This window comes from Petaurus breviceps, unplaced genomic scaffold, assembly GCF_028583685.1.
Source record: "Petaurus breviceps papuanus isolate PSGF00001 unplaced genomic scaffold, PetGlider_PUasm1.0 108, whole genome shotgun sequence".
In the NCBI taxonomy this organism is placed as follows: domain Eukaryota; kingdom Metazoa; phylum Chordata; class Mammalia; order Diprotodontia; family Petauridae; genus Petaurus; species Petaurus breviceps.
Window position 1 is genome coordinate 4,094,235 of NW_027185593.1, and position 14,862 is coordinate 4,109,096.

The 14,862-nt window shown below is 40.6% G+C and overlaps 1 protein-coding gene across 3 annotated transcripts in view; it reads left to right on the top strand.

The window, feature by feature from the left end:
* Positions 1–14,862, top strand: part of SPPL2B (signal peptide peptidase like 2B) — a 50,942-nt gene that overhangs the window by 18,238 nt on the left and 17,842 nt on the right. For all 3 annotated transcript variants that reach the window (XM_069076004.1, XM_069075978.1, XM_069076035.1), the window contains 6 exons: positions 2,467–2,649; positions 4,205–4,294; positions 5,892–6,031; positions 10,980–11,122; positions 11,982–12,078; positions 13,371–13,487. In XM_069076004.1, coding sequence (XP_068932105.1) covers positions 2,467–2,649; positions 4,205–4,294; positions 5,892–6,031; positions 10,980–11,122; positions 11,982–12,078; positions 13,371–13,487 — 770 coding nt within the window. The remainder of the gene's footprint in view (positions 1–2,466; positions 2,650–4,204; positions 4,295–5,891; positions 6,032–10,979; positions 11,123–11,981; positions 12,079–13,370; positions 13,488–14,862) is intronic.

Consider the following 14,862-nt stretch of genomic DNA (forward strand, 5'->3'; position numbering starts at 1 on the left):
GCAGTTCCCTTCCCCAGCAGTCCTCAAGAGGAGTCCTTAGCAGAAGTTCTGGCTGGCTCAAAAAAAAAAAAAGTTGGTGCTGCCGCTGCTTCCAGTCACTGCGCTGGCTCCAGCCCAGCTCCTTCCTGCCCCACCCCTTCCTGCTATGTCAGCAGGTTCAAGGGGCATGGAAGACCTTCGGATCCCATTACCATTACACCCACAAACCCTTCCTGCCTTCCAGACTTCCTTATTACTGCTGAGGAGACAACCATCATTCTAGATGCAGGTTTGCCTCCTCGTGCTCACTGCCCCTACCCCCATTTCCATTCTGTTACCTGTCCATTCTGCCTTTGCAGTATCTTTCTCAAAGTCCCACTTCTTTTCTCTGACGTTGCCCCCACTCTGATGCAGGTTCTCATCACCTCATGTCGTTTGTTTTGTCAGTTGTCTCAGTTGAACTCTGTTCCTGAATGATTGTAAATGTAAAATGTGTGTGGGGGGTGCCCCCACCCCCTTCTCCCACCATAGGAAATAGTAGTCAAAAGAGGTTACAGGTTACTGTGACTTTGTCCCAGTCACCATGCACCCCAGCTGAGGCTGCTGAGGAGTTGTATCTAAGGGTAATTAGAAGACTTGATGTGGTGGAGGAAATATAGCACTCTCCCAATGTGTCTTGCCTGGCCAGTGGGTGATAGAGCCAGGAATTGAGTCTAGGAATCTTTTTTAACCCCAAGGCCTTTGCCTTTTGTCTATATCATGCTTGATATTCTAGAAGGTGGAAAGAATAGAGAAAGGAGATAGGGAGGTAAATTAGGAGATACATAATAGATGATGAGATACTGACCTGGGGGGTGGCAGCAGGAGTAGAAAGAGAAGGGCTACAAATGATCATATCACTTCCCTGCCTTAGGGTTTCAGTGGCTCTCTCTTGCTCACTGGCAAAAAAAACATAAACTCCAACCTGTATTTCCAGCCTAATTTTATACTCCCATTCTCTCCCTGCCTTAATGAATTCTTCATTTCAAACAGGACAAGTTGAGTGGAATTCCTATGGGAGGTTTTGCTTGAAGTTGATAATTGGGGGGAGGTGTATTTTGTGTGGTAGATAATTTGTAACTCACTTCCTGCAAACCGCTACTGTGACTTTATAGTTCTTGAAAGAGGTTGGAGTGGTATGGATTCATGGAAAAGCTCCTAGCTTCAGGTTTGAAACGCCAAGGTTTTGACTCTGACTTTGCTCCAGGCACACCTTCCCCCTTTGGGGTCTCAGGTTCCTCCTTTGTGACATGAGTTTGTTTGATTAGCTGATTTTCTAGCTTGACATTTCTGTAACTCTTAGTTTCTCTTATTTCCTCCCTTGCCTCTGATTCTCTTCCTCCTTCAAACTGAAGATTTTCCTTTTGAAGTTTGGAAGAAATAAAAGTTTATGCTCAATAAAAATAAGTCCTTCTTAACGCAGTAGGTAGTAAACACTGCATTCATTACCCTAGGAGGTGGTAGACACTGAAATAGAATCAGAGGCAGAATATTGATTTCAGTGTAATGAGACAGTTCTTATATCCCCACCTCCAATTAGTTGTCAAATCCATGACATTTTCCTGCTGTGATATCTTTTGTGTTCATCTCCTTTTTATTTCTCCAGCTATTAATCTGGTTTATGTCCTCACTGTTTCTTATTTGCAATGCTATAACAGATTTCCTAACTAGCCTCACTGCCTCCTGGTTCCCTTTTGTGATCCCTCCTTTACACTGTTGGTGTAATCTTATTGCACAAATCTGATCATGTCTCTTTGCTCAGGCACCATCAGTGACTCCCCATTGCTTACTGAGTGAAGTACAAAAAAAAAAGATTTGTTCCAGTCCCTCCATAGTTTAGCTCCAGCCTGGATCCCCAGTCTTAGTAGTTTCCTTCATGCAATTTTTTACTTAAGCCAAAGTAGTCTACTTACTTGAATACTTGGATAGTATCCTGTCCTTGGATCTTATCCTATCCTATCCTCACCCTATGCCAATCTCCACCTGATGAAATTCTTCCTTTCCTTCAAGGCCTAATTTAGGTAATATTTCTTCCATGGAGCCTTCCCTGGGCCTGCCTCTCTCTCTCTCTCTCTCTCTCTCTCTCTCGCTCTCTCGCGCTCTCTCTCTCTCTCGCTCTCTCTCACTCTCTCAACAGTGCTTATTGAATTCTAACTTGTATTTCTATCTTCCCACTGGGATGGAGCTAGAATAATTTTTTAATTCATTGAGTAAACATTAAGTGTCTATCATATGCAAAATACGTTAGATATAAGTAGACCTAGATTATTATGACACAATCCCTGCCACCTCGTCTTTTAGAGAATTCCTACCACCCCCCATAAGAAAAGGGCATAAGGGACTTTGTTTATTTCAGGAAACTGGCCAGCCACTTCCCAGTACAAAACCTTATTTTGTGACTTCGACTGTGTTACAGAAACAGACTCATTAACACCTTTTTCTTTTCAGTCTTTGTTACAGCTTCAAGACCAAACAAAATCTGTCTTATGCTCTCAATCTGATGTTCCCAGTGGGGGATTTAGCAACCGAATCCCTATGGTGTTGCGTGGAAACTGCACCTTCTATGAGAAAGTGAAACTGGCCCAGATGAATGAGGCACGGGGGCTGCTAGTCGTTAGCAGAGAAAAACTGGTATGAAATACTTCCTTCATGTCTCTTGCTAAGATCATGCTAAAAAGTCACTGCCATTTCCTTATACTGTTAATATAGGGAAAGAGCTTTTCTCTGAAGGTATTCATTCCTTAGTAGCTATACTATTTCAGAATTCTGTTTCAGTTGATTAAACCTTTTATTTTTTGAGTCAGATAATTAGCTAAGATTCTTAACCTTTCAAGAACTTAACTAAGGACTTCATGGACCCCTTGGGGGTTTGTGGATAGATTTTAGGAGCAATTTGGAAGGCAAAAATAAATTGCATCTTTTTCAATATAATTTCATACATTAAGAACATTCTGAAAAGGTGACCATAGGTTTCACTGGAATGCAAAAGGGGTCAGTCTGATGCAAAAAAAGATTAAGAACCCCTGGTTTAGAATAACAAATTGGAAGTTTCTTTCACTGGGGTGGGTTAACTGCTATCACAGAAGTACCAATCTCAAATTGGGGGAATGGGTGGTGCTGATAATGAGTAGCCTACTTTGGCCAGAAGTGTGTCCATTGCTGCTTTTTATGGCATCTGAAGTTCCACCATTAGCTTTGGGTATTGGGAAACTTTGGGGGTTCAGGAGTCCTTTGAGAAGTGTCCATTTCAATGAGGGGAAGAGATTGAACCTTTTGCACCATTATTAGCTAATACCTCATTGAGGATTGGCTAACAGTGAATGAGCTAAGAGAAAGATGCTTTTATAAGGGCCCTGGGGCAGGCTTTGATCAGGCGCCTGGGCCAGCCACTCTTGACAGCTTTCCTAAGGGCAGGTGTGAGTTGTGGCCAGGAAGATGCTTGGGCAGATCTTTGTGGGACACTGAATTATCTAGGGCAGAGACTTTGCTCTGAGGAAGGAGTGGGAAAACAACATGTATGCCTGGTTGTAGGGCACCCTGCTCTCCTCTGTTAGAACTACACAAGAAATTTGGGTTCCTTAATCTCTGTAGCAGTTCTCTTATCAGTGTTTGATACTTGGCCACAAAACAGAAGAACTCAGTTTATGAATGGATGAAAAAACTTACATTAATGAGTCTTTATATACACTAAACACTGGGAGTATAAATGCTAAGAAAAGATCATCCCTGCCTTCCAGGACCTTATATTTAAAGGGGAGGACAACACACAGAGAGTGGTCAGGGAGGGGCTGTTGCCCCTTTCAGGTTCAGTGGCACAGTTGCTTTGGTCATGGTATATCGTTCTAGATGTGGACAAGGGGCGTAGGGGATGCATAGTAATTAGAGAAAGGAAAAGGTACATACAGGATAGTTGATAGTAATTAGAGAAAGGAAAGGATATATACAGGATAGTTGATGGGGCTGGAAGAGATGGCCAGAGTCAGGAGTGAAATGAAGTGAAATATGGTAGCTGAAGCTCTCCTGGAGTAGTGGTCTGGAAAAGGAAAGTACCAATCAGAGCGGTTGAGCCCCAGGGCAGAAATCTCTCCAAGACAGTTGGTAAGGTTGGGGAAGAGACAGCCAAAGTAATTTCTCTCTGTGTCTGTTTTGATTTTTTTTTTTTTGGTGTTTGTTTTTTTGTACCCAGGTTCCTCCAGGAGGCAATAAGACTCAATATGATGAGATTGGTATTCCTGTGGCCCTTCTCAGCTATAGAGACATGCTTGACATTTGCAAGGTAGGCACTTTGCTGCTTCTGCCCAGAGTGTCCTGAAATTCTCTCTCTAGAAAAGGGTCAGTGTTCAAGGTAGGGGTGTGAGTGTCCTCAGGAAATAAGTCATCCACAGCTTCAGTTTCTCATTGCTTTCAATCCAGCTGGTTGGTTCCTGATGTGTCAAAAGTAAAAGTCCTATTCCAAAGCATGTACTGACATCATTGCTGCAGCAAAGCTATTTGAAATGCTAGGCACTAACGTTGTGGACACCCAAGACTACTTCAGTGTTCTACCCCACATTATTTTCTGTTCTGAAATGCAGCTGTTTAGAGAAGAGCATCCAGGCTACCAGTGAAATCTTAAGCTCCTCAAGAAATCTTTGCTCTCATCTATAATTTAAGAATTTGTTTCATGAGCTGGAAAGATTTCTACAATTCTGAGAAATAATCTGGAAGCTAGATGCAGTTCCCTCTGCAGTCCAGAAATATGTAGGTCCTATTTTGTTTTAGTTCCCTAACCCAAGAGAAGAATGGAGGTTAGTCTTCAAGATTTCACGGCCCTTTGAGATCATTGTGACAGAGCAGTGTTGTAGTGATAAACTGGGAAAGACTCTGATCAGTACAGTGATCCAAGGCAATTCCAAAGGAATTGTGATGAAAAATTCAATCTACCTCCAGAGAGAGAACTTCAGACTGGATTATTGTAGTATAACTGCTATGTATCATATAGTATAATATAGGGTGTCCCTAAAGTCTGGACACATAGGACATCTCAGTATGTATATTTTCAAGAAATGGAATGAATGAAATTTTCAACCACATTTTATCTAATTAGCACAAATGAGATTTCATAGGAAGACATAGGAGACACAGAAAATCTCGTTAATTTAATTTAATTAATTTCATTAATATGGAAAATAGTCCCAATAGCTAATGAAACCTAAACCATATGAAATTGTCATGGCTAAAATTTATGCTAATTAAATAAAATATTGTTAAAAATTTCATTTCTTGAAAATATGAATAGTTGATAAAATTTCCTGTGTGTCCAGACTTTAGGAATACCCTGTATAGTATAGTAAATTATAGTATAATTTTCTTTTTCCTTCTTTCTTGCAATATGAAAATGTTTTTCATGATTTCACATGTTTAATTGATATCATTTTGCTTGCCTTCTTGGTGGTGGAGGAAGAGAATTGAGATTCAAAATTTAAAAATAAAAGAATGCTCTAAGCAAATAATAAAACTTGAAAAAAAATTTCATTGCCCTTTTCAATAACAAGGTACTGGGGTGGCTAGGTGGCACAGTGAATAGAGCACCGGCCCTGAAGTCAGGAGGACCTGAGTTCAAATCTGGCCTCAGACACTTAACACATACTAGCCGTGTGACCTTGGACAAGTCACTTAACCCCAATTGCCCTGCCCTCCCCCCTCCAAAAAGTAGATAGATCGATAGATAGATGGACTGATTGATTGATTAGATAGATAAAATAATAGGGTACTTTAGTACTTAGTATTTAGCGCCCTGTGCAAGCAGGTTAGTAAACTGAAGGATAAGTTTATTTAGGATTTAAGGAAGAAGTTCACATTGTCATTGAAGTCTGATGTCTTCTCTGACACAGACTTTTGGTCAGTCAGCGAGAGTGGCAATGTATGCCCCCAAGGAGCCTGTCCTTGATTACAACATGGTCATCATCTTCATCATGGCTGTGGGGACAGTTGCAGTAGGAGGCTACTGGGCAGGAAGCCAGGATGTGAAGAAGTAAGTATTCTGAATATGTAAGTACCATGTTGGCTGCGTGGGGCCTCATCCTCACTGGTCATAGAATTAATAATCCACTCTGAAGGGTCAAGTTTTTAAAGATGTTTTCTAAGGCAAAAACTGAAGAAAATCAGAATATCCCATGAACCATCTATGGGGGAGGGAGCCTGAGGGTTTCAGAAGAGCATTTCATTTACCCAAAGTTAATCTGGCTTGCAATTAGCCCAATTTTTGCTGAATATAGCAGATTTCTAGTCACCTGGATCTATACCACTCCTGATCTTGGAACTAAATGGAAGAGGCTCAAAGAGCCCTGGGTTCAAATCCTGCCTCTATTTCTTCTGTTACTCGTGTTACCTTGAGCAAGTCACTCCACCTTTGTGGATCTCAGTTTCTTCATCTTTAAAACGAGGAGATAATATCTCTAAATTTGGGACCCTAAGTTAGTTTGTGTGTGCTTGAGGTAACGATGATGAAACTCCTATACCAAAGTCATGTGCTGCTTTTTGGGAGAGTGAAGTGCCACAATAATTTTAATTTTTAATATAACCATTTTTTAAGCTTGGATTAGTGTGGTATAATGGAATGAGTCTTGACATTAGAAGAGCTGGGTTTGAATTCTAGCTCTTAACACTTTAATATAGTGCAGCCCCAGGCAGGAAGTTTTCCTCTCTGACTTTCTGTTACCTCTTCTATAAATATTCATGAAGTTGATTTTTGGTACCCAGGTGCAAGGCTAAATGACATTTACCTCTTTTGAATTGCTTCTTATTAGAGGTCTCCCACTGCATCCAGGGCCAGTCCTGATCTGTATCTTGCCACTGAACTCAGATGGCTCCAGAGAACAAAGTGAGGCTGGTGACTTTGCACAGCTCTCCCTCTCTTAAATCCAATTCACTTACACGTCACGGATTAATTCTGTAGCTTGTCAAGATCCTTTTGCATCCTGATAACCATGTCTACTGTGCTAGCTTTCCCTACCAGCTTAGTGTCTACTGCAGGTTTGATAAGTATGCTATCTCTGTCTTTATTCAGATCACTGATAAAAAGATTAACATAGGGCATGCACATATCCCAGGGGCACTCCACTGGACACTTCTTGCCAACTTGACCTGGAACCATTAAAAAGTACTTTTTGAGTCTGGCCATCCAACCAGTTATGACTCCATCTGACTATATGTCTGTTGATCCATGTATCTCTTATCTTAAGCACAAGAATTATGTGAGACACTTGTTAAAATCTAGGTAAACTGAATCCACAGTATTCCCTGCATCTGCTAGTAGTAATCATTTCCAAAAAAAAGAAATTAATTTAGCCTGCCATGACCTGTTTTTGATGCAGCCATGCTGACTTTTTGTTATCTCCCCCTTCCATTTCTTGTTATTTGCTGAACATTAATGATCCTTTCTAGAATTTTCCAAGGATTTGAAGTTCAAGCTAACTGGTCTGTAGTTTAATAGACTCTTCTCTTCCAGTTTTTGAAAATTTTCACATTTGTCCTTTTCCAGTCTTAGGGTTTCTCTCCTGTTTTCCAATATCTTTCAAATATTATGGACAGTGCCTTGGCATCACATCTGCCACTGCTTTGAGAACTAGGGAAGCATTTCATTGGGACCAAATAACTGGAATTCTTCAAGAACAGCTAGGAACTCTCTTATTCTCTCCTTTCATCTTGGGCATTAGGTCCCTATTAGTAATTTTTGTTCAGTCATTTCCAGGGTAAAGGTTGATCTCCTTGGCAGAGAAAAAGAAAAAGTGAGTATTAGATCCAAATAAAACTTGAGCAGCTCTACTCTTATCACCTCCCCATTTTTTTTTTAGTATAACTTAAAAAAAAATCAAACAAACAAAACCCTTTTCATTGCCCTTCCCCTTGCCAGGCTCAGCTTATTTTAAACATCATTCCTGGCTATTTTTATAAGACTGTGCCACATTTTCATATTCATTTTCTGCTATTTGGAGTTGCTTTGATATTCTGTATATTTCCTTTTAAAATTTAAGTTTGTTGGCAAGATCCCACAGATTTCCTCTGAAAACATTTTACATAATCTTTCTTCTGAATTCCTTGAAGTCTTCTTTCACAAAATCTAGAGTGCTTTGTTATACTGTGCCCAGATTTCTTATCCTCCTTTAGCTTAAACCTTAAAATGTGGTCACTTCCACTCGAAGTTCCCATTTTTCCCACTCTAGCAACCAGTTCTTCTCTCTTGGTGAGAATTAGATCCAGAATAATTCTCATTTTTGTTTCCTCTGCTTTTTGAAGGATGAACTATCACAATTCTGTGAGTAAAAAAGGAGCTGTCCTCTGGGGGCCAAATTGGAATTGACCATTTGAGCAATACATCTTCCTTTCTCCCTCCCCCCCATACTCCCCACTTAGAGTATCACAATTTTACTTATGGGTATTCTGCCCAAAGGGAATGTAAATTTTAATCTCTAAAACTTTTTTTTTTCTTTTTAAAGACCACTTGGGCTCTCTTAATTGGCCAACAATAGGTCCCAGGCCAAACTCTACTTGGTCATGATTTGGGCCCTGATTGACTCTTAATGAATGTTAATAGCAATTGTTTCTGTTTTTGTCAGAAACCTTGAGGGTCTTCCCTTCCCAGATTGATTTTTTTTTTTTTTTACTAGGTAAAGAGGCCATTTTCTCCCTCATTTCTTACATAGCCTTAATCATGTGTTGGTCAGTCAAACTGAGACCTGGTAAAGACTTTAGCTTAAAAAGGCCAGTCTCCCACTGCATCCTTTGCCATCTCCAGTTGTCCTGATCTGTATCTGTCCACTGGACCCAGATGGCTCCAGAGGAGAAAGTGAGGCTGGTGACCACAGCCCTCCCTCACTTAAATCCAATTTACTTGGATGTCCTGAAGTCATGGTCCTCTTGGAGAACAAAGGACAGACAGCAACATCATGTAAGGAAGTCAGGAATTTATTAGCTGCTCTGCTGTTGTCAGAAAGAGCGATAGTAGATATCTGGATAATTGAAGTTCCCATCACTACTGTCTCATACCTCTGTATTAAGGTTTGTGATCTGTTTCCCAAACTTCTCATCTGTTTGTGCTTTCTGAGTGGCCCAGTACTCTAGTGATAAAATTACTTCTATTTCTCCCTCCTTTGACCTTGACCCAAATGTTTTCCATCATATTTTCCTCCCTTCTTAATATACTCAATATGCTACTCTTCTCTAACCTCCTCTCCTCTAGACTTCCCTTTCCCTGTTCTTTTGCATCAGGTATGCCCATCCAGAGGCAGGCATGGTTTCATGGGTCTCAGTTGATACCTCCTGTTTGTTGCCTAAACTTTGGGCATTTGTGAAGAGACACTTAAGATGCTATGTGTTTTATTACTTGCTCCCTTTCTTGTATTTTGTTCCTTGTGAGTTTTTGGATCCCTCACTACTCTTCTTCCTTCTTTCTGACCACTCTCGGTGGTACTCAGATATACACAAGCAATCTTCTCTCCCCCAGAGGGTGCCCTCCCAGTCCTTTTTAGTTTAAAGCCACAAAACACTTGGCATATATATTATTGTCAGCTTTTGTTATGTGCCTAACAGCTCCATCCTCTGACCAGGAATTTGTCAAGTCTATATTGGAAGCCAGGATTCAAAAATACAAACCACCTTCTCAGACACTACCATCTTCACTAGCTATTCAGTTCCTGAATTAAATTTTCCTTTCTGCTTCTTTTACCTTCAGTGGACAACAGTGGGGAAAACATATCCTTGCCTCTGTGGTCTCTTGCCCAAGACTTCCATCTTCATGGATAATACTTTTTTTATTCTTTCCAGTAGTGCCCCTTAGTGGATGATCTCTCCTATGTTAGCTTCTGTTTTTCTGTTACATCATTTTTGGGAAGACAAGCAGCTTCTTCATAGACTCCAACTGTTTTCAGGAAGAACTCAAAATCCGCATATAAGCTTTCATTGTACAGCTGTACTTTTCCTTTGTGTAATATGTCTCCATCGGACTTTTCTTCAAGACTTATCTTATGACTTAGTTCAAGGGGCGACTAGCGGAGTGAGTAAGAGCACTGGCCCTGTAGTTGGGAGGACCTGGGATCAGGTCTGGCCTCAGATACTTCACACACACACACACACACACACACACACACACACACACACGCCGTGTAACCTTGGGCAAGTTACTTAACCCCAATTGCTTTAAAAAAAAAAAAAAGACTCAGATCAAGTACTCCCTTCTCTGTGAAGCCTTTCCTGATTTCCCCAAATTGCTAGTGCTTTCCCTCCCAGAGCTACCTTGTATTCATTTTGCATATATTATACATTTTGTTTCTCCTGTTAGAACGTAAGCTTGAGGGCAAGGAATATTTTATTTTTGTCTTTGTATCATTAGTACTTTAGGACTAGTTAATTAATTTATTGATTAATTTTACTATTCTGGAGTATCCCGTTCCTTTTCCTTCTTGGAAGTTCATGATGTCTTCTTGATAAAGCTTCCTGTTAGGAATCCTTCCATATAGGTATAGACTCTGTCTGCTTGGTGGAAGAACAGTGAATCTGTTAATAACTAGGTATTGACTCTCCTGGAGTATTCTCTTCTTTGGGTCAGGGAAAGGGGGAAACTGATAATCAAAGCTGGAACAAATTCTCATATGGAATGTGCCCCTCCATGTTAATTTCCCCCTACCCTTGGCATTTCTTCTGTCCAAGTTGTGAGGTTCTTGAATAGTATATGCTAGAAGTTTACCATTCCCAGGGTTAATTTTTTTCCTCAACAGCAACCTTGTGCAGCTGGTAGTGTGAATTATTATTTTCCCAGTTTTACAAATGAAGAAATGATCTGCATACAGTGAAGCCATTTGCCCAAGGTTACACAACTTAATGTTGTCCACAGTGGCATTTTGAGACCCATGTCTCTGACACTGAATCCAGGGCTTTTGTCATTAGACCATACTTGATTGTATATGAACTCCTCTGTCTTTTAGGAGGTCCATGAAGCACAAACGCGATGATGGGGCAGAAAAACATGATGATGAGACAGTGGATGTGACTCCCATAATGATTGGGGTGTTTGTGGTGATGTGCTGTTCCATGTTGGTCTTGCTATATTACTTCTATGATCACCTTGGTGTGTATCCAATGACTATCTTTGTTTCTTTTAACCAGTTGCCTTGCTAGCCCCCAAGCTAGATTTTAATATATTTTGTCAGCACCATGAGGAGTAACACCTTTTCCAACTGCCATTTCTCCAACAGGTGTGACCATATTAAACTTTCCTTTCTTTATGTTGAGCACCTTGAACTAAGGCTCCTTAGTGTTTGAAAATATAGGTCAATTAGAGCCCTGAATGGATATTGCTTTACCAGGGTTCTTTTGTCTCCTTCCCTTGCCTGAGTCAAGGTAAATTATTCAGATATATAAACCCTCTGATTTTCATTAGCTAGCCTGTGGTATGGAGCTTCAAATTAATTGTATGAAAATGACACTTCCCTTTATGAGTTGTCTTCTTTTGAGGTGGCTCAGTTGTCCTTTGAAATGAAACCAATCAGACAATTCCAAAGGACCCATGATGAAAAATTCTGTCCACCTCCAGACAGGGAACTGATAAACTTCGCGTGCAGGTTAAAGCATATTTTTATTTTATTTTTCTTGGGGTTTATTTTCTTTTGCAAAATGGCTGATATACAAATATGTTTTGTATGACTTCACCTGTATAATTGGTACACTGCTTGCTTTCTCAAGAGGTGGAGGGAAGAGAGGGAGAGAATTTAGCCTTCAAAATTTTTTTTAAATGAATGTTCAAAACTTTTTACATGTAATTGGGAAATATTTAATAAAAATGAAAATATATTTTTAAAAATCACAGTAAAAAAAGAAATGAAACCGATCAATAGATTAGCCTTTGCTTATCATGTTTATAGTATAGGTCCTTTTCTAGACACATGTTTTCAGCATGGTTACCCTGTACCTATTCTTCTCTTTGGCAGTGTACGTGATTATAATCGTATTCTGCTTGGCATCATCCACTAGCCTCTACAGCTGTCTTTCTCCTTGTATAAAAAGACTCCCATTTGGAAAATGCAGGTAAGAAAATTGAGCTGTCCTCAAAGTAAGATGGATTTGGCATAATACTGTTGAAAGGAACAAGTCCAGACTCCTTAACCTGTCAGTCAAGGCACTGCCTAGTCTGTCTGCAACTTAGCTTTTCAGCTTTATATGCCACAGTTCTTCCCCTACTAGAAGCCTCCAATTCAAGTCAGTCTCCTACCTCCTTCCTGAGTTTGTCAGGAAACTCCCTGCTTTCTTATTTTTCCCTGTCATTCAGCTCTTAGAACTTATGCCTTGTTTCATGTCTAAGTGGTTTACTTCTCCAATTAAATGGTAAGTTCCATAAGGATAGGGACAAGGTCTTAAATACATTCTTTGTATCTCTTGTAATGCCTGCCTTTTCATATATAATAGGTACATAGGAAACACTTGTTAATTGATGTGGAAGTGGGCCTAGAAGCAGAACCTCTAGACTTGGCCCAGTTGAACAGTTATCCAACTCTACTTGTCATATACTCATAAGAAAATAGAAAGGGGGCAGCTTAGGTGTTGCAGTCAATAGAGCACCAGCCCTGGAGTCAGGAAGACCTGAGTTCAAATCTGACCTCAGACACAACACTTAGTAGCCATGTGACCTTGGGCAAGTCACTTAACCCCAATTGCCCTGCCTTCCCCCTCCAAAAAAAAAGGCAAAAAAAGAAAATAGAAAGAAGTTGTGTTCTAGTTGGGAAAATAAAGCTAACACACAAAACAATTTGAGAGTTACGTAAGATGATATCATCATGGAATACAAGAATTTTAGAGTTGAAAAGGAACATTAGAAGTCAGCTAATGGAAGAATTTCTTACAGTAACTTGCCAGGTGGATCTACTAGCCTCTGCTTAAATCCTTTTAGTGACAAGGCGCTCACTACCTACCCCTGTGGAAGATGAATGCCTACGAAGGCAGTCTGTTTCTTTGTTGGGCATTTCTGATTATTAGTAAGTTATTGTGTTGAGCTGAAACATACCTCCCTTTAACTTCACACTGGTCCTCATTTTTCTCCTCTAAAGGTTAACAGAATAAATCTTAACTCCCTTCCATATGAAATCTCTTAAGACATTTAAAGTAATCCCATCCAAGATCACACAGCTGCCTGAGTGACAAAGCTGGGGGAGCTGCCAGATACAGCATGATTTGAGAGTAGGAAGAGTTGAGAAAGGTTTTCGGAGAGGATAAGTATCAACTCCCAATTTCAGCAGAGCCCCGTGATAGTTAGGGTATAACCAGTCCTCATCTCCTATTATTCCTTTTGGTTATTTTCTTCTGGTATGACTTCCTTTCTCCAGGGTTCCAGACAACAATTTACCATATTTTCGTAAGCGTCCACGAGTTCGGATGTTGCTTCTGGCAGCGTTTTGCACTGCAGTCAGTATAATTTGGGGAATCTTCCGAAATGAAGATCAGTAAGTCTAGACTTTACCTGTCTCTCTCTCCCTCTCCCCCCCCCACCCCTTTTCTTTGGGATTTCCAGAGGCTAGTTGTCCTTAGGACCCTACTGCTCTCTGCCTCCTATACAGGCTTCAGACCTCATCTGTGCCTTGTCCTTAGGCGCTCCCAGACTCACTGCCTCATCTGAACCTCCCTAGAGGCATGAGCCGATGAGACTTGGAGCCACTTGGGTTTCACTGTTATTAAAAACCCTTCCTTTTCAATTTCATGAAAATGATTTCAGTGATGTTGGCATCAAAGCTACAATCTAGGCACATCTGATAGGAATGTCTGGGCAGTGGCTTCTTTGCTTTTAACTGCATCTAGTTTCAGTTCAGTTTTGAAACAGGTTGGGCAGGTTTATTACAATCTGGAGAGAAAATCCTGCAAACACTCCACTTGTGCTGCTGCTGGAGTATCTTAGTCCTCTTGGTCTCTCATTCCAGCTTACGACTCTGCCCCTTGACCTGTGAAGGGAAGGAAAGAAATCTTTCTGCCAGTGGTTTGCCAGGCTCATTGATATTTTTCCCCTGGACATGTTGATTCTATGGGAGAAAGACCAGTGGTTTCTTATGGAAATTTTTGAGTTCTTCAGATAGTGCCCTGTGTTCAGCACTGAGGATCAACAGGAATGGGAGGAGAACAGAGCTAGCTTGTTTCTAGGGCTGCTGTGTTGTCTGCCCTGCTGTCAGTGACACCATCTGCTATTTTCTTAGGGACTTTTCTCTCAAGTTGTTGAAGAACCTTGGCATTTGTGTAGTTTGAAACTTTAGCAGAAGGAAAAACTGAAAATATTTTGAGAATGCCTTTTACACAGAAAAGACTATTCCCATTACCTCCCAGCCAGTATAGTGTATTACCTAATAACAAATAAGATGAACTGATGTTCCCTCATCTATGGTTCTGTTCTTGTGGGACTCTGGACAAGCCTCTTCATTTCTTCAAAAGTTTCTTTCTCTGTAAAATGAAGGGCTTGAACTAGAGAGTCACCAGGGACCTTTTAGTTCTAAATTCTGCCACCCCCATGGCCTTGGTCCAGGAATATGATCTTAACCTTTCTCCTGGGGTGTGTTTTCCAAACTTTGAATTGTTTAGTTGCTCCCCTTCTGTACTATTCTTTTAACATCTTGCTTCCTAGGACCACAGGGTTAGAGCTGGAAGAGAGAACTTTCAGATCATAGAATCCAGTCTCTTTATCTTACAAAGGAAGAAAATGAGGTTCACAGAGGGAAAGGGACTTGTCAAAGGTCTTACAATTAGTAAGTAGCCTGCAGAGGCCAAGTAGGGATCTTGGTCCTTTGACTTCAACTTCAGTGTCTTTTTGACTACATCCCCTCCTCTTGGGATCTC